At 56.2% G+C, this 19,269-nt stretch overlaps 1 protein-coding gene across 1 annotated transcript; it reads left to right on the top strand.

Annotated features, from left to right (window-relative positions):
* The first annotated feature begins 9,870 nt into the window (after positions 1-9,870).
* Positions 9,871-18,890, top strand: MATN1 (matrilin 1). Its single transcript, XM_044236348.1, has 8 exons — positions 9,871-9,967; positions 11,668-12,014; positions 14,142-14,364; positions 15,073-15,198; positions 15,672-16,088; positions 16,663-16,815; positions 17,638-17,718; positions 18,371-18,890. The coding sequence occupies exons 1-8, from the start codon at positions 9,871-9,873 to the stop codon at positions 18,418-18,420; spliced, it is 1,494 nt and encodes a 497-aa protein (XP_044092283.1). The 3' UTR covers positions 18,421-18,890.
* Positions 18,891-19,269: the final 379 nt, after the last annotated feature.

Below are 19,269 nucleotides of genomic sequence, written 5' to 3'. Positions count from 1 at the left end.
CCTGAGCTGGGTACCAGGGGTGACCATAATGGGTCAGATGTGCCTCCAGTCACCCACAGTCTGGGGTGGGAGAAGACAGATCTACAAGTGATTATCGTAGCCCATGGCCAGCACCACGATAAGGAAAGTCCCAGAGATCCCTATAGTCAGCAAAGGCTTCCTGGGGAACCTTTCACCAAGCTGAGCTGGAAGGATGAGGGGACAGTGGTAAGCAAAGGGGGAAAGGACGCAGAGGGCCCCTGTGGAGGCAGGGAGAGGAGTCGGGGGAGGTGGGTCAGTGTGGCTGCGTGTGGGGATGGCAGCCTAGCGAAGTATGGGGCCTGGATCGTGGAGCCTTTGCATTCATTAAGGTCCTTTGGCCGTAAGCCCACCTGGGCTTGCTTCAGCCAAGAAGGGCATTTGCAGGATAGGAGATGGTTGCAAGTAACAGAAACTTGTGGGAGCCAACTTAATTAAAAAAAAAAAAAAAAAAGGTGGCTGTGGTATAGCTTGGCTCACATAAATGAAAAATTCAGAGATTTCTGGCTTTGGGCATGCTTGGACTCAGGAATCAAATTCTGCAATAAATCTCTCTCTGTCTTTGCCTCTGGCCTTCCTCTGAGGCTGAGCTGCTGAGGGCTTGCTTGAGTGAAGTCAGAAGAAAGCCCGGGGCAGCGTGAGTTGGGCTTGGTCCCCGGTACTAACAGAGTCTTGAATGTTGCACCCAGGAGCAGGGACTTATTCTGGACTGGGGAAGCCTGCAGGGTTTGGGCAGGGGAGTACAGGATCAGGACCTAGAGAGGATGAGAGCAGATGCAGGGAGCCACAGAGGACTGAGGAAGGAGTTACCCACCTTCGAGGTTGTCGGCTTTTCTTGGGAGACCAGATTTCTTTATGGCTTTTGTCACTCTTTGTCAGATCCCCAGTGAACTGATAGAGTGAGGTTTTAATAGAGATGGACAGCAAACTCCCATTCAAACATGAGGGCACTGAGGCCAGAGATGTCAAGTGACTTTCCCAAAGCCACACAGCATTCAAAAATTAGACTAACTGCCTTTTTTTCTATTCCAACGGTGTCTGTTAAGGTCTGAGGCTCTAGCCTGTGTGAGCCCCTGCATCTTGGGGTGAGCCACGCAAGGAAGCTCCCCAGAAGCCCCCAACAAATGGGCACAGAGAGGAGGGGAGGGGAGGACTGATCTCGTCTCCAACCTTCCATCCTCATCAAGAGGACGCCAGGGGGCATTGGCTGTGTGTCCTGAGGACCAGCTGAAGGACACCCTGCCCCTCCCCCCTCCCCCGTAGCCGGAAGCTAAGGCACAGGCAGAGATGTGTAGCGGGATTGTGCCCCGTGGCCAGGCGGCCAGGGGCCCGAGATACAGGAAATAGCTGGGTTTGGGGAAGTTGCGTGGCCTGGCCAAACCAAGCCAACCTGCCATCGGCTGGGCGGCCCTCACTACGTCCCTATCAATGCCCCGTTTGAGGCTTACACAGGGGTCCTTTGACAGGGCTGGGCTGGGACCCACTGAGAAGGCCTGTTTGAGCTGGAGGTCCGGAAAGGAGCCAGCCCTGGGAAGGCTCGGGCTGCGCGCAGGCTAGGAAGGTGAGGGCTGGCTGTGCACGGATGTCTCTTGAAGGGCAAGAGAATCAGCAAAATCCAATCCGGGTCCCTGAGCAGGAGCCCTGGTTTCTCAGGACTCTGAGGGTAGCTGGAATGTGAACCTCTGTGACCCTCCCAGACTTCAGGGTCATCTCTGCCTCTCCCCCCAGACCCCATGTGGCAAGTGCTGCGTGATGATCAGTTCTGAGGTTCAGACTGACAAATCACTTGCCCAGAGTCACGATCTGTTGGAGAACAATGCTGAGTTTGACTTCTGCAATAGGCCTGACCGGAGTCTGAGCTTGTCCCCCTGGTCCTCTCCAGCCTACTCCATCCACCTGACAAGGGCATGATTTTAGAAGCTTGGAAAGCACCTGGCAGATAGGGACTGATGTAAACCCATCGTTGCACACTTGACGCTGAGGACAGGCCTGGCTCGAGAGCTTGTAGTGGACAGGGGTCTGTAGAAGGTGGAGGGCCCAGCGGAAGGTGGGTGGGGGGCGTGGTCCAGGGGAGAGATGGTGGGGGTGTGAACTCAGGCAGCAGCCATGGGCCTGGGTAGACTCAAGAGGCATTTGGGAAGCAGGACCCAAAGGGCCCAGACAAGTGAGGAAGAGGGAGAGTCAAGGATGGTGCCCACATTTGGAGAGCATGTGAGAAGGTGGTGCCCAGCTTTGAGTTGAGGACACAGAGCAGGGAACAAAAGAGGATGTGCTGGGTTTTGTTTGCATTTGTGCTACCTAGGGGGACACGCGAGGCAGGAGCTCAAGATGCAGCTATGACTACAGGTCTGGAGGTCAGGAGGTAGAGGAAGGAGGGAGGTTGGGATGTGAGTGTCATCTGTGGACATGTGGGGGGGGTGACATGTGGTGGCGTGTCACCAAGTTTCATAGAGGTGTTAACCCATCGTGGGACCTAATCTGACCTGCGGCCACACTAGATGCAGCCTTGGATGGAAGCCGCTGCCTCCTTGCCCTGTCTAGCCTCTGGCTTCCCACCTGATCCAACTGCTTAGGCCTGATGGACACCTGAAGGGCCTCAGAGGCACTGGTGTGTCCCAAGGGGCCATGGACAGGATGGGCACCTAGCTACATCTCAGCAGCCAGGGGCGTGGGGATGAGTATGCCCACTTTGCAGGTGAAGAACCCTTGCCCTCTGCTTCCCTGAGGAATGTCCCCAGTCTGCAATGAAAAGTGTCAAGAAAAACAGTTCCCCGATTAAAGGAAGGGGATGACCCTCCCTTGGGACCACCTTGGAAAAATCCAAGAAAAATTGGATTTTTCTGGGAGGTGCTGGAAACTCTGCTGTGGATATAAGCAGCAGCTGCTGTGGGTCTCGGTCCACTGTCTTCCTGGATGGGCTCTCTGGGAGCCCACACTCACATTCCAGTTTCCTGGCACTCCAGCAGGAAGCCTGCCTAATTAGTCACCAGGAGCACTCTGATAGGCAGTAGGCTTGGCAGAGAGCAACCAACGCAAGTGAGCTATGGCCCTAAATAAACAGAGTCCATCTGGTCAACCTCAGTGGCCCAGCTGGTCAGGCAGGATGTTGGCCATGCAGTTTCCTCTGTTCCATGTGCTGGAGGGACAACCCAGGCAGAGAGGGAGCCTGGGTAAAGACCTGGAGATGGGACTGCCTGTCAGGGAGTGACTCCAGCCTGGGACTCTCACCTGTGATGACCATTCTGAGCTTATAATCCCACAAATATGGTCGTCCTTGACCTTGACCCAGTTGCTGAAGTTTTATAGTCACTGGAGCTGAATTCCTAATAGAGGGTTTTGGGAAGAGCCAAGGTATTCTCGAGCACTTTGCGTAGGACTTTGGAAGAAAGGAAGGACATGCCAGGAATCTTATTGCACACGTCTCTGGCCCCTCTTCCTGGGGAGGTGATGTCGGGTATCTCAGGGGAGGGTCGGGGGTGGGGAGGAAAAGTTTAAACGTGTCTGGCATTGGACATCCTTAGGAATGCCCTTGTGTGCCTGTAGTCATTTTGTGAGTAAGGACAGTGCCAAACCTTGTTCCCGGCTCATCAGACTCCATGGGTCACTTTTCCCACCCTCCTTCATTGCTGAAGGCACCACAGAGGCAAGGGCCTGGAGACCGAGTAATGAATAACCACTGGGCTATCCTTTTGGTATGTCAGTTAGCACCTAGTCCTTCCCATACTGACCCCGAAGCAACTTTCCCCAAACTGAAGAATGTTATAATTATCAATCTCTTGCCCTCTGCCCCTCTTCCTGCCCTCCCTCATTCTATACCTGTCTATACCACCCGAGCTAGGCAGAATTCTAGGATAGCCTCCAATGACCTTGTATCCCTCTCTCTCCTTGAGTGTGGGTAGAGCCTGTGGAATCAATGGGATATTCACTCCTGTGATTAGGTTATGTTTCATGGCAAAGTAGACTTTAAGAAAGAGAGATGACTTTGGGTGAGCCTGACCTAATCAGGTGATCCCTGAAGGGGACTGGACTCCTCCTGAAGATGGGGACCTGGCATGGGGGAGATCTGAAGCCTGAGTGGGCCTGGGAGGAGACCACAGGACAGGTTGTGGAGAGCAGCCCCTGGTTAGCAGCCAGCAGAGGATGGGGCAGAGGAGGGGATCCAGTCTGACTATTGCCAACCACTGGGTGATTATATTAAATTCAGAGCTCAAATCTTTAGGAGGGAGGAGACAAATCAAAACAACCCGGGAGCTGACACCAGGTGGGGAGGAACAAAAATCCATGTGCTGTGGAAGATGGTGGTAGGAAAGGAGAATATTTTCGTTGGGGAAAAAATCAACTCAGTGGGGTCCCGACCATGATCCTTCAGGTCACTGAACTCAGTACACAGGAGACCTGCTTGCTCTCTAGGCTGGATGGAACGCGCTGGGGGATAGCAAGCTCCTGTCCAACAGGTGTCCTTCCCTAGGCTGGACAAGAGCTTTCTGAGACAGAATTTATGTCTGTTATGAGACTGTGGTTTGGTTACATCAGGACTACGTGAAGAGCTCAGCAATGCAGGTTCACTAGGTCTGGGATGGAACCCGGGAATCTATTTTTCCTTTGAAACATCTTAACCAATCTCTACCAATAGTTTGTGGGTAACTAAAGGAAGTAGAAAACAGAGAAAACCCCATAAATATAGGTAGGTGAGGGTTCTGCTCAGAGCTTGCAGATCCCGGCTGGTCTCAGGGTCTGGAATAGGCATCGCTCTTCCCTCCCCTCCCCTCCCCTCTCCTACCTGTCAGAGGCCTGTTCTCCCCCATCCCCAGAAGGTCCCTAAACACATCCTCATCTTGGTCTCCCACACCTGGGAAAATTGCCTTTGTTTCGTTTCCACTTCTCCCCAAAGCAGCTCCTGAGACAAGGACTTGGGTGCAGGTAGTGTATGTGGGTGGTGGCCCCAGGAAATACAGTGAGAGGGGAAGCGAGGCAAGGAAACACTACAAGCCAGTAAGAAGTGCATTGATAAGTGGGTGCCTTCTGTGGGCAGCTGGGGATCCCTCCTGCTGGGGACCCTCTGAGGAACCATGGGGAACCCCTTCCAGAATTGTCCAGTGGGAAACGGGGAAGCTATATGTCCCTGGTTCCTTTCCCTCACTGGTGGAGGGTCCCCTGGGGACGTGCACTTCCCAGGCTGCCCGCTTGCTGTCGGTGTGCGTGGGAACTGTCTGCAGCAGCCGGGGGTGTAACACAGGTGGGCTGAAGGGCTGTGGGACAGGTACCTAAACCTCCCCTCCAAACTCTCCTTCCTTCTGCTGGTGTGCTTGATAGTGGGAGCCAAGCCCATGGATGGCCCCATAGATGCCCCTGGGGTGGGGGGGTGGGCCCTCTGGCCCCAAGAAGGCACCCGACATGGGAGGGACTCTTTTTGACAGCCATCCCCAGGTGAGTGTGATGGCAGCCAGGCTGGATCTACTCTGGGTTTCCTTCAGAGCCCGAGCCTCAAGGTTTTAGGTTCCCCCACAGCGAAATGAGTCACCATTTTTTGAGCATAGACTGGGACAACATGCTAGTGCAAAAGGCAGAGGCTCCTCCTGGGAGGACCCCATGGGCTCATGGGACGAGAGCCCCCACCACTGGTCAGTAAAACTTGAAGTGGAATCCGCTGCAGTGAAGGAAAGGGAACACTTTGCTCAGTGCCAGAAAAGAGAGGGGACAGAGCCGGGGAGGGAGAGAGGGGACGGGAGCGAGACTGGAATGGCCTGGAAAAGGTGGCAAGAAAAAGATTGTGAGAAGGCTCGAATGCACGGTTGCATCTGAATTTTCACCTAGAAGGGATATAGGGTCAACAGAAGCTTTTCTTTTCCCTTGGGAAGGTGACATTGAATGCCCACGTCCTGTCCCCGGGATTCTAGGCAGAGCCAGGCAGTGGCTACTCCTTATCAGAGGGTGTGCAGAGAGATTCTTGCTGTCATTGTCTTGTTCTCGTGGCCGGAGACAGAGGACTTGGAAATGGTGAGATAGTCCGATGGAGGAGACTTTGGGAAGGGGCTGTGCAGCGGGGGCGTGTGTCTAGCCCTGGGCCATATCCTGAGAGAGAAACACGTCTTTGTGATAATAAGCCATCAGAGGGCTTATTTGTCACTGCGGCTTAGCCTGTTCTCTAACTGATACAAGAAAGTAAGGTGGAAACAAGAAACGTGGATGGAGCATTCATCCGTGTCATTCTCGACCCTCCCGTGACCTGGGTGCCGAGGTCCCAACTTGGCAGACGTGAAGCGGAGGAACAGAACCATGAAGTCAAGTGCAGCGGGCGGGTGAAGCCACAGGGACTCCCGCCCTGGGGCTGTGTCTGATTCTGGAGCTTTGCACTTCACAGGATTCCTCAAAGTCTGGCATGCCGGCCAGTGGCAGGACGCGAGGTAATTTGCGGTGATGTGCGGATGCAGAAGTTAAATTTAATTAGTTTCGAATTTATCGGAAGGCCTCTTGGAATACCTTTATAAATTGCACAGCAACCCAGAGATTTCACGGCTGTCATTTCTCAGGAGGAGGAGGGGAACTTTTTTTTTTTTTTTTTTACCAAGTGTGTTGGTTGGTTTAGAGTTAATTAAAGAGAGTAAATAAATAAGAGTAAAAGTATGTGTGGATCCCGCCAAACTGCGAGGCTAGTGGTGAAGGAGGGAGGAGGCGCGCGCGATAACCAGGTTTGCTCTTCAGGAAAAGAATGGAGTCATGGGGCGCGGGAGGGGGGTCCTGCGCCCCTGCCATGGAACCACGCCTGCCCGGGGCCCCTCGCTTTAGCACCAAGGCTCTCTCGGACGAAACACTAAAGGCTTTAAGTTTCTGGAAACCCGAGGTGTGTGAAAACAAGGAGAGGGAACAGCGGGAGCCCTTCACAGCTGCCCGTCTGACTTGCGAGCATTTTTTTTCCCTCTGGTTCATACCGGACACACTGTTCCTGATTTTCATTCCTGGGGGGAAGAAAATTGCTTCACATTTTGAAAACACAAATATTTATTTTCTTTCCTCAATGTATACGCTGAGCTTCCTCCCTCTAAGCCCTTGATCCTGCTGTGGAATGTGAAAGCTGCCCCCCTTTTGGGAAGAAACCTATCTCTGCTCCTGAAAACGTACCTGTGGCCCATTTCTGTGGCCCTGCTAATGAGCGGACGGGTGACACAGAAAAGGCGCCTGTGTTCCTCTGAGGAGCCCATACAACGGCCATTCAGATGCGGAGCTCAAAGAGCCATTTCATGGGCCCAGCTGCTGGCTCGGCCAAGAGAGCCGTGTACTCCGGGCTCCGGCCGCAGCCCGGTGCATCTGGGAGGGGATGCGGGGCTGGGAGGCTGCAGATCACGTTCTGCCCGAGCAGCTCCGCTGGGCCGTGGCCACCGCTGCAGACCCCTGCCTGACCCTGTTCGGTTCCCAAGGGAATGGAACCCACTTGTCACCTGTTGCTTCTTTTAATGCACTGTTTCGCTTGATGACCAGATACCCTGTTCCAGACTCGCGCTGGGTCCTGAAGGTCATTGGAGGCTGGGTGGGGCCAGATGTCCCCCCTCGGAGGGAGCTGATGGCCAGAAGGAGGGCAGTTAACACATTTATGATCCGTTGTGGGGAAGTGAGAGACACTGCAGTCATTGTGCCCTATAGTGTTTTTGGAGAAAAGAATTACTTAAAAATTGTAGAGGGAAAGGGACCGGCAGCTTCGACTAACATTTGAAGCTGGGGACGGCTATGAAGGATACAAGAAAATAAAATCTAAATGGGAAACATCAGAGGGAAATACTCTTTGCTTCCTCCTTCTCTAAACCCGGGGCAAAGAGGGATGAGGCCCGAGTTCCTGGCGGGGCTAACTGGCTGGTGGCTTCAGGCAAGTCATGGATTTCTCTGGACCTCAGTTGTCTCATCTGACAAATGGGATGATGCCCTTGGAGACAGGAAGACACAGTAATAGAGTGTGGCTACCATTATCGCTCAAGACTGTGAGACTATTGGTTGGGTCACTTTAAAAAAAAAGGGGAGAAAAAAAAGGGAAAAAAAGGGAACAGGGGCGCCTGGGTGGCTCAGTGGGTTAAAGCCTCAGGGTCCTGGGATCAAATCTCACATCGGGCTCCTTGCTTGGTGGGGAGCCTGCTTCTCCCCCTGCTTGTGCTCTCTCTCTCTCTGACAAATAAATGAATAAACATCTTTAAGTAAAAGTCTGTACATTTCATTTTGAGGCTTAACTCACACAGTCTTAAATGTTAACGGTCCTGTCCCCCAGAAAGATGACAATCCTTTGACCCCCATCTGCCCTGTCTTCTCATTGCCTCTTCCCCTGGTCCCAGTGAGGCAGGGATGCCAAGAACTACCATTCCCACCGCATGGTAACAAGCTGAGGCTCAGAGAGGTTAAGATGGCTGTTCCCGGTCACACCGCTGTTCAGTCACAGACAGAGATCTGAGCCTGGGCCTCGCAGTTGGCCAAGCCCAAGCTCTTTTCATGTGATCTCATCAGTTACTGAACCTCCATGCAGTAGCAGGTCCATTTCTGGTGACGTTTCTTTATTTATAAGCCTTTATTTTTGCCTTCCAGTGCAGAGCCTGGACTGGGCCCAGACACAGGGATGAATCAGTCAGACTCTTAACAGCTCAGAGGTGAGACACACAATGACAGAAGCACGGGAAGGGGGTCCTAATCCTGGGGGAGTGAGGGAGAGGTGGGCCGGGAGAAGGCACCTCCACCAAGCTACACCCAAGCAAGCAGGGTGGCTGAGAGCACTGGCCTGGGGCCCTGTTCTGTCAATGATACTTTAAAAAGAAAAAAGATTTATTCACTTATTTTAGAGAGAGAGAGATCATGCACATATGTGCAGGGCATGCGGGGGAGAGGGACAGAGAGAAATCCAAACCGACTCCCCACTGAGTACAGAGCCTGTCTCTGGGCTCCATCCCACGTCCCTGAGATCATGACCTGAGCCGAAACCAAGAGTCGGACACTTAACGGACTGAGCCGCCCAGGCGCCCCTGGCAATGACTTCTTGGCAGCGTGACTTCAGACAAGTTACTTCATCTCCCTGTTTGTCAGTTCTTCTTCTGGAAGATGGGGGTAGTAATAGTAGCTGTTGTCAAGGGAATTAAATGAGACTGTTCCTATAACTCTGCTCCTCTCACCCATCCTAGGAGGTGGGATCAGAGAGGTGAAGCAACTGGCCCATGGTCACACAGGCAGCGAGCAGCAAACCTGGGTAATTGGCTTCAGGTCTGTGCTCCTACCCATTGCCTCTATTGCCCTGGGCACACATGTAAGGGTGTGAAAGGGAGGGAGGGGCGTTCGGGGTAGGTGACCCTGCTGGTACAAAGCCCTGGAGGGCCTCTCGGGGACCCCAGGTGTGGCTGCCAGGCGGGGAGAAGGCGGGGAGGTAGGGGACAGGCCAGGTGAGCTGGGCGAGTGCCAGATAAGGAAACTGATGGAGGTGAGAGTGGGGGTTGGGGTGGGGTGTGGGGCGAGGGTGCAGGGCTCCAGGACATTGGGCTGGCTTTCCCTGGGCTTGGAGCAGCAGCTCTGGGTCAGGGCAGGCTCCAACTCCTGGCAGAGCTGCCCTCCACCCACCTGAGATTTCCTGAGTTCCAGCGGCAGGTCCGCTTCTGCAGGCAAAGGAGCCCTTGTGGTCGGAGGGGCCTCTTGAGCCCAGGCCAGGCGGCTCCCTCCCTCTCTGGGCACACACACTTCCATTCAGCCTGGGCCACGCCCCCCAAGGGGGCTAGGGGCCTCGGGCAGCCGCCCCCATGTCAGTGGGGGCCGCCTGGCCACGGGGTTGATAAGACCGGGACCCCACTGGCCCCCAGCACTGTGCTGGCTGCTGCTGCCTGCCCTGCCAGAACCATGAGGCTCCTCTCTGGCACTGACCTCGTGCAGTGTGGCCTGCTGCTGCTGCTGTTCCAGGCCCTGTGCACACTGGGCCTTGCCCCCCAGGCCAGAGGTGAGGGGGTCCATGTGAGGTGGGGGACATAGGGTGAGCGGCCTCTGACCAGCAGCCTGGCCAAGAGGAGCAGAGGTTAAATGGGGTACGGGATGGGCCGGGGTGCTGAGGGGTCGGGGGGCAAGGGAGTAGGAGGACAGTAGGCTGGCCCGGGAGCCGACAGCAATGGTGACATTCATAAGGGCCAGAGCAGGGATGATCCTCGGTCTGAGCTATTGAGGGACAGGAGTGGGTCTTTCTCTGCAGCCTCACAGGCTTCCCTGGGGCTCCTTAGCTCCCAGGCCCCCCTCGGGGACCATGCATGCTGCCAGGGCCAGTCTTGTGGGTCCCGGAGGACAGAAGCTGGAGCTGCACCAAGCCCAGGGCTGCATGCACACTCTGTCTGGGGTCACCAGGACTCAAACCCCTTTCCTCAGCCCCTCTAGCCTCTCTGGGTGTGGGCTCCTGCCTGCTGTACCACTCCCAGAGCTTCTGCCTTGGGCACCAAGTCCTAGAATGCCCAGCTCCTCCTGTACAGATGGGGAAACTGAGGCTGGAGAAGGGCGTTTTCCTGGTTCCTGATGCACTGCTCCATGGTGTGGCTAATTCCCTCAGCCTCTCTTGGCCTCAGTTTACCCGTATGTAACCTTAACTAGTAGGGACCAGGGTGCGGCTGCAAGGTCATTACTAAGGTCCCTTGAGGAGCTCTGATACCTAGGGTGCTGTGGCTGGGGGGCTGGGACAGCCCAGGACCCCTTTCCTTTTCTGAGCCTTCCTGAATCTTCTCTTGGGAGTGGCTCTGCTCAGTTCTGGGGCACAGAGAGGAGGGCCTTTGTACTGAGCCTCTCCTGGCTGCAGGGTCAGGTCAGTGAGAGTAACAAGCAGTGAGCCTTATTCTCCCCACTGGACAGATGAGAAACTGAGGCTACTAAAGGTGCAGTGAGCTACCCGGGGCCACAAGGGGGCTGAACCGGGATTCGAACCTCATTCTGCTTCATTCCAGCTTCATGCACGTCCCAGCCCATGGGACTGCTTGCTGGGGTGTCTGGAAAGACATGCCTCCATGGGGATGTGTCTTAGGAACCCACCGGGTCAGGCTGCCACGGTGGCCACGAGGAATCCCTGCCCTTTTCCCTGCCCACGGACACCAGCCAGAAGACTCCTTGGGGCTGAGGGAAGCTGGGTCCCCTTGGGTGACTGGCTTTGATGCTGAGATGAAAGAGACCAAGCCGATGGGCCCTGCGCTGGCCCCTGTGGCTCTGTCCTCTGCGCCCTCCCCCCCACCGCCCCCACAGGAGAAATTCTGCCGTGGCCGTGGCAGCCACTCTGGGCCACAGCCTGAGAAGTGTGTCTTAAAGTCTGTCATCTCCTTTGCCGCCCCCTGGATACCAGCTGCATGCCTAGCCCTGTCCTGGCACCTTGCATGCACTCCTGCTCAGCCCTGAGGATTCTGTAAAGAGGGGACTGTCAGCTCATTGTAGAGATGAGGAAACTAAGCTCAGGGAGGTACCGTGAGTTCCCTGGGGCTGAGATTTGAGCCTCTGTCTTCCCCAAGGGGCTGAGAAGCTGGGCCAGCCACGGGTGTCCACATGCTGACAGAAGGTCCGAGCTGGCCTGGCCCAGCTTCAGGTTACACTGTCTGGGACCTCCAGTCTCGGTCTAAGCAGCCCCTGACCTTCGCCCCCTGCTCTTGGCCCTCTCCCTCCCATCCCCCCTTGCAGGGCATCTCTGCCGGACCCGGCCCACGGACCTGGTGTTTGTGGTGGACAGCTCACGCAGTGTGCGGCCCGTGGAGTTCGAGAAGGTGAAGGTGTTCCTGTCCCAGGTCATCGAGTCTCTGGATGTGGGGCCCAATGCCACCCAGGTGGGCGTGGTCAACTATGCGAGCGCTGTGAAGCAGGAATTCCCGCTGCGGGCCCACGGCTCCAAGGCCGCGCTGCTCCGGGCCGTTCGCCGCATCCAGCCGCTGTCCACGGGGACCATGACGGGCCTGGCCATCCAGTTCGCCATCAACAAAGCCTTCAGCGACGCTGAGGGGGGTCGGGCCAGGTCCCCTGACATAAGCAAGGTACGCGACCCACCCCTCCCGCCCTCCCGGATTCCCCAAACATGCTTCAGGTTGTGTCTTAGGCCCAGAGAAGCCAAGGGGCAGAGCTGGGCCTTGAAGCCATCTTTATCCACCCTCTGACCGCAGGACCTCAATCTGGAGCGTGCTTGATTTTTTTTAGATTGGTGGACCTTGGCTCCCTGGGGCCGACTGAGGCAGTCCAGATGCCTGCCCTCCACCCTGCTCCCTGGACTAGCTGTCACCCTGAGCAGCACGTGTCAGTCCCTTCACGTCTAAACCACAATGATGCAACTCGTTTTTGAGGGACTGTCAGCAGGTCTCTGTGAAGTCCATTGCTCTTGGAACAGGGCACGGACCCACCAAGCCCCATGGAAGGGCTAGCTCAGTTTGATTTAATAAGCCTCCGAGGGCAGGGGTTTGGAAAAATGAGGTGATGTGCCCCAAGCCGACGTTGGTACGGGCTCCAGGCCAGGTGCCGAGGAGTTCACAGCCTGGTCCCCACAGCAGGATTTCCCAGCACAGCCCAGGACCTGTGAGACCAGTCAGAGGTTGCATCCCATGGTGGTCTGCCCACCGATGCCCACAACTCTCCTTCCTAGCCCTCAACAGCCCCAAGGAGTCAGCCTTTACCTGCCCAGGCCCTCAGCCCCGGTGACATACTTTCTGACCCCCACGCAGGCCATGCCTGACATCTGAGTGATGAAGGAATGCAATCCTGCTTGAAGGTGGTGACCTCATTTTACAGATGAGGAAACTGAGGCACAGAGGCCCAAGTGTCTTGCCCAGCTAATAAGCAGTAGGAACATCTACAGAAGATGGGCCATAATCCCGGCCATTACAGCCCTCAAAGAAATGGCCTGTGAAGCTAAGCTTGTTGGTCGTCCTCTGTGGGGGCTCTTTACAAGCGCTGCTGTGAGGTTGATGGTCATGGTTGTTACAGGCTGTGGTGACCTGGGGTGATCCTAATGGAGAGAGGTGGTGAAGGGGATGGTGGCAGTGTCTACAGGTGTCACACCTCCAGTTAGGGGCCTGGGGTAGGCACATGAAGACACACAGAGCCCCCAGACCTGTGCAGTCCAGTCTGGAATCCACCTGTGGGAGGCCCCTACAAGGTGGGTTCAAGGTCACAAGGCTGGATTGAAGGGGGATAGTCGGGGCTCCGGGAGACAGTGGGTCTTGGGGAGTGGGGCAGCCTGTGGCAGTGGACAGTCACAGCCAGGTGAGCTCGGCCTCTGGTGGGGAAGGAGGGGGTGCAAGATCACTCCCCAGGGGTCCCCACAGTGATAAAGAAACAATCCACCCCCTTCCTAGATGACACAGGAGGGTGAGCATCATTTCCAATCACCATACTACAGGTCACTAAGACAGGGGTTTGGGGCCCCGGGCTGAGGGTGGGGGCCCAGGTCAGAAGCAGAGAAGCGCTGTGAGGACTCTGGCTTCCGGGCAGGCTCAGGTGGGCGTGGTGAGGTTAGGCCAAGCACCAGGGTCCCCTCTGTGCCCCTTCCCAGGGCACAAACAGGGGAACCTTGTGGGAGAGCAGCAGACAGTGTCATCTCCTTCGGAAAGGAAATGTAGCATCCTGGGGAACGGAGGAAGAAGAGGGAGCCATCATCTATGTGGGAACAACCCCTCCTCCCACGGCCACGGAGGGAAAGGATGGCCAGGCTGGCAGCAGAGCTGCCGTTTATTAGCCTCGCCTGCTCTCTGCTGGCCAAACGGCAGAACTGCATGGTGTCGGGCCCGCTTGCCGGGCCCCTGTCCTCAGAGGCCCCAGTCTGAGGGGGGAGACATGGTCCTGTCCTCAGATCATCACAGAACTGCGGCCTGCCCGAGCGGGGAGACACCCACAGGCCCTAGTCAGATGGGAGAACTTCTCAGCCATGTCTTTCGGTGAGAGGAAACCTGTCTCCTCTTTTGCTAGTCAGGTTCCCCTCCCTGGGGAGAAACCCTGGCGGGGAATCAGATCCATCTGGTGTGGATTAGCTGTGTGACCTGGGCAAGCCGCTCTGCCCGTCGGGCCTCAGGGTCCTCTTCTGCCAGTGGCCCCGCGGGCTTAGTGGAGAGCTGAGCGGCCCTGCGCAGCGCGGGAGGAAGGCCTGGTCCTCACACGCGCCCCGCGTGTCTTAGGTGGCCATCGTGGTGACGGACGGGAGGCCCCAGGACAGCGTGCGGGACGTGTCTGCACGGGCCCGGGCCAGCGGCGTCGAGCTGTTCGCCATCGGCGTGGGCCGCGTGGACAAGGCCACGCTGCAGCAGATCGCCAGCGAGCCGCAGGAAGAGCACGTCGACTACGTGGAGAGCTACAGCGTCATCGAGAAGCTGTCCAAGAAGTTCCAGGAGGCCTTCTGCGGTGCGCCGGGAGAGGCGGCGATGGACGAGGCTGGGGGGTCTCGGGGAGCGCTCTGGGGAGCTGGAGTGGGGGCCGGACCGCAGGGGGCGGGGGCGTGGCTGAGAGCATCGGGGCCGGACTGAGTGCGCTTCGGGGGTGGGACCGGGGCGGGGCGGACGGGAATGGATAGGGCCGCGACTGATCTCCGGGGCGGGGCTAGGGAAGGGGCAGGGTGGGGGCGTGGCTAGAGTCGATCGGGGCGTGGCTAGACAGGGTGGGGCTGGGTAGGGCGGGGCTGAGTCCGCGTCGGGGGAGGACTAGGGCGGGGAGCATGGAGGGATAGGGGTGATGGATGGGGATGAACAGGGCTGGGACTGAGCGTCGGGCTGGGGTCAGGGAGCAGGGAGGGATGGGGGAGTGACTAGAGAGTCGATCCGGGCAGGAGCTGGACAGGGCGGGACTGAGTCGGCATCGGGGACAGGCCGGGGCGGGGCCGGACGGAGATGGACAGGGCAGGGGCTGACGAGGCGGAGCTGAATAGGGCGGGAGGCGGGGCTGAGAGAGTCAGCAGGGGGCGGACCTGTGATTTTGGCCCGGGGCTGAGAGTGTGGGGCTCAGACCTCAGCTAGGGGATGGTCTGTTTCCCTGAATGTGTGTGAAGGGCTACCCTGGCTGAGATGTCCAAGGCCCTGAGACCGTTAGATTCTGAGTCTCCTCTTGTCCCCACAGTGGTGTCAGACCTGTGTGCCACAGGAGACCACGACTGTGAGCAGGTGTGCCTCAGCTCCCCAGGCTCCTACACCTGCGCTTGTCGGGAGGGCTTCACCCTGAACAGTGACGGCAAGACCTGCAATGGTCAGTGGGCTGGACACAGGCAAGCCCTGGGGAGGGTGGGGAGGGGAGTGGATGGGGCTTGGCAACTCTCTAGGAAGCCCATCTGAGCCTCTCTGCACTTTGTTTCTGGGCCAGTCTGCAACAGTGGTAGATGTCTCCTAGAACTTGGTGTCTGCAGAAAGTTATCTTCTACTTTTGTCCCTCTTTGTCACAGTGGGTGGTAGGTTTAGTATGGTGGAACTAGTTACATAGTCTTGAGTTCAAATCTTAGTGCCACTCCTTCTGAGCTGTATGATTTAAAGGCTTTTGGAGTTTTAGTTTCCAACGCTATAAAACGAGGCCAGGAACCTTGGCTTTCGAGAGGGAGTTTTGAGGACAAAAGGGGCTGGGATAAACCTCAATATAGAGCTAGGTGTGTGATGGGTTCCTGACTTGTGGTCAGGATGAACGACGGGCTCCTAAGCTTCATCTCCTCGCCTTCCTACCCTTCCCAGTCTGCAATGGCCGTGGTGGCAGTTCGGCAACTGACTTGGTCTTCCTCATCGATGGATCCAAAAGTGTGCGTCCGGAGAACTTTGAACTAGTGAAGAAGTTCATCAATCAGATCGTGGACACACTGGATGTATCAGACAAACTGGCCCAAGTGGGGCTCGTGCAATATTCGAGCTCTGTGCGGCAGGAGTTCCCGCTGGGCCGCTTCCACACGAAGAAGGACATTAAGGCGGCGGTGCGGAACATGTCTTACATGGAGAAGGGCACCATGACTGGGGCTGCCCTCAAGTATCTCATCGACAATTCCTTCACTGTGTCCAGCGGGGCTAGGCCTGGGGCCCAGAAGGTGGGCATTGTCTTCACCGATGGCCGGAGCCAAGACTACATTAACGATGCTGCCAAGAAGGCCAAGGACCTTGGTAGGTGGTGCCTGGACCCTGAACACCACTGATGGTCAGGGGTACCTAGGGAATAGCTCGACTGGAAGTTGTCTGTCTTGAGTCTAAACCCTAACCCCAGGTGCAAGATAAATGAGGAGTGCTGGGTCTGTTCAACTCTTTCTTATCTGTGATGAGACAACAGAGTCCCCAGAAAAGTAAGAAGTTTGTTTCAAGGGTCCTTTTGTAGGTGGGGCTTGGAAATTTGTCAGTTGAATGTTCTCCAGAGCACACCAACTGTTGAAAGGCAGCCCCACTTTGGGACAAGCCGGAGTCTCTGTTTTATCACCTACTTAAGGAGGATAATAATAGCCACCAGACAGATGGTTCTGGGGGGTATCTGAGATTACAGAGTTCCCCGTCCAAGGAATCAGTGCAGGTCTGACATATGGGAGAACCTCAGGGAACGCTGGAAGTCTCTTAGGCACTGTGCTTGTAATTCCAGAAGCTGCCACTAGGAGGTATCTGGTGTTGATCAGCTGGGCATTTCTCAAGAGGCTGAGATGCTGCTGCCTGTCCCCATGGCCACTGTCACTCATCTTGTTCCTCTTGGCAGGCTTTAAGATGTTTGCTGTGGGTGTGGGCAATGCTGTGGAGGACGAGCTCAGGGAAATCGCCTCAGAGCCCGTGGCAGAACACTATTTCTACACGGCTGACTTCAAGACCATCAACCAGATTGGCAAGAGGTTGCAGAAGAAGATCTGCGTGGGTTAGTGAGGCCAGAGAGGGCACTGATGGGAGGGGCAGGGGGGCTCTGGGGGGAGACTGTGGAACCATCCTGGAGCTGGATGGGGGTGGGAAGAAGCAGGAGCTGTGGGGCAGCAAGAGTTGGCAGAAGCAGGAGGAGGGCTGACCGTTCTCACTTTTGCAACTAGCAAACATATGCTTCTTGCATGAATGGCACTGTTGTTAGTACTCTCCAAATACTAAATCATTCAATCCTAATTAGTAGAAATATTATTCCCATTTTATAGACAGGAAAACCAAGCCCAGAGGGGTGGAGCGATCATTAATAACCAGAAGTGCCAGGATTTGAACCCTGCTACCTCCCCCACCCTCCCGGGGCTAGGGAGTAAGGATTACAGAGCCAGAGGTGCCTGGGTTTGTGTGTTTGCTGTGACACTGCCTGTGGGCCATGATCCAGTGGTTTCACTTCTCGGGTCCTTTATTTGTAAAATGGGTTGATTAATGACTTCCAACCCAAAGTGTTGGGTGAAGCTGGCAAGATGACCTCGAGGTCCCTAGCAACCGTGTCCTGCATGTAGTAGGTGACCAGCATGGAGATGCTGGTATTGGAAGTTTTATCGGGGCTCTGTGGGGTTGGGAAGACATTCGGGGTCTCCCCCTCTGTCGCTTCTGGGAATTCTGCTTCAGAACCCTACATGTGTCTCTGTCTTCTCAGTTCTCACAGGCCCCCCACACTTCCCCAAGATTCCCCAGTCCTGGTCCTGGGCTGTGAGCTCTCCTTGTCCCCCTGCCATGCCACCGCTCACTTTCCCCTTTCTCTTTCCCTACTTCCTGTCCACTCCAGAGGAAGACCCTTGTGCCTGTGAGTCCATTGTGAAATTCCAGACCAAAGTGGAGGGGCTGCTGCAAGCCCTGACCAGGAAGCATATCCTTTCTCAGAGGCCACTGAGGGATGGGGGGGATGGGGGCAGTGGCAGGGTGAGGGGCAGGGAGAGGGAGGCACCCCCTTGTATGTGGGGTCACAGGTGGGGACTCTGCCTCCTGCTGGAGACAGGCTGGACTCTGGACAGATGGGCTGGCATGGCCTTTGGTACTGATCCTGTCAAAAGCAGAGGCTCCTAGAGGGTAAACAGAGAAACTGAGGCAGAAACCAAGACCTAGAGACTTGGACACCCATCCAGAGTCCTAGCTGTGCTCAGGAAAACATGGAGTGTGTGGCCTCCCCATTTCTCAGGCTTTCAGTGACATGACAGATCCCAGTCTCCACTCAGACGAGGCTGGGCCTGGAACAGGTCCCCTGGCTCTGTCAGGATAAGGTAGGAATCCAGGTGGGGGACCCAGCAGGCCTGAAGCTGCCCCCAGCAGGGCTGGGCCTTCAGGGCGTACAGTAATTACTGGGTTTTGGGGAAGGCACTGTTCTGAGGGCAGTGACATGTTGTAGATGGGGTGGGAGAACTCCCTGGAAGAGGGGCTCTCGAGAGGTGGGGGACACAGGAGGTGGGGTCCTGAGGGCAGGTGCCACAGCCATCACTGCCTTGCTTTGGTCAGCCTGGGCCTGTCCTTAACCCCGAGTCCACTGGAAGCTGTGAGCCAGCGGCTGGCTGTTCTGGAGAACAGAGTTGTGTGAGGCTGCCCATCCCCGCCGCAGCCTCTCGGTCTCCTCACTGCCCACGTAGCCCCCTGAGTCCTGCGTGTGTCCCTTAGAGCCCCAAGTGTAGTCTAGCTTTGCCATTCCAGAGAGGGGGGTTTGGAGGGGCAGGCCCTGAGGGCACCAGGCCTCCCCCACCGTCCTGCCAGCCCTGCTGGGCTTGTGTGAGTGTGCCAGGTGTGTGGCCGTGTCTGGGAGTACACGCGTGTGTGTGAGTGCATGGGCATGTGTACGTGTGTTAGGAGCATGGCCGTGTTGGGGAGTGTGCTTGTGTGTGCCTGCGTGCCTGAGGATGGGCGTGTATTTGGAGCAGCGATGTGTGTATGTGAGTGAGAACATAAAGGTGAGTGTGAAAGGGACTGCGTTTGCATTTCTTCAATCGAAACATAATATATTCCTATTTTTTTTAGTTAACCTTTTCTTGACTGCGAGTGCTGTGAATCTCTTTCCTGTTTTTTTCTATTGCCTTCTGAAAAACAATGAAATATGATTTAACTTAAGCCCTGAATGGGGCCGGAAGTAGCGTGGTCATTTGGGGAGTGGGATGAAGGACTGGGTGGGGGGGCGGGTGCAGGGGGACCCTGCAGGCTGGCAACTGTGGTGGGAACAGGGGTGAAGGCCGCCACCCCAGAGCCGGCGTGGGGTTGCCCTGCCCTTACAGGCTCTCGCTTCTTTCTCCTGCGGCCCTGCCTGCAGCGGACTTGAGTCGCCCTCATTATACGCATGGGGAAGCTGTGTCTGGGTGTTCAGATGACTTGCTCAGTGGAGCATCAGTTGGAGAGCAAGGACTTGAATCTAGGGCTGCAAGACATCAAAGAAGAAGAAGAG

The sequence above is a fragment of the Neovison vison genome, chromosome 2 (assembly GCF_020171115.1).
Source record: "Neovison vison isolate M4711 chromosome 2, ASM_NN_V1, whole genome shotgun sequence".
NCBI classification, from domain to species: Eukaryota; Metazoa; Chordata; class Mammalia; order Carnivora; family Mustelidae; genus Neogale; species Neogale vison.
This window is presented reverse-complemented; position numbering and strand designations above follow the sequence as displayed.

Coding starts and splice junctions, on each gene's coding strand:
- MATN1 (XM_044236348.1), top strand. CDS start 9,871: ATGAGGCTCCTCTCTGGCACTGACCTCGTGCAGTGTGGCCTGCTGCTG. Junction 16,816..17,637: donor GCAGAAGAAGATCTGCGTGG/GTTAGTGAGGCC, acceptor TGTCCACTCCAG/AGGAAGACCCTTGTGCCTGT. Junction 17,719..18,370: donor GCAAGCCCTGACCAGGAAGC/ATATCCTTTCTC, acceptor CCCCGAGTCCAC/TGGAAGCTGTGAGCCAGCGG.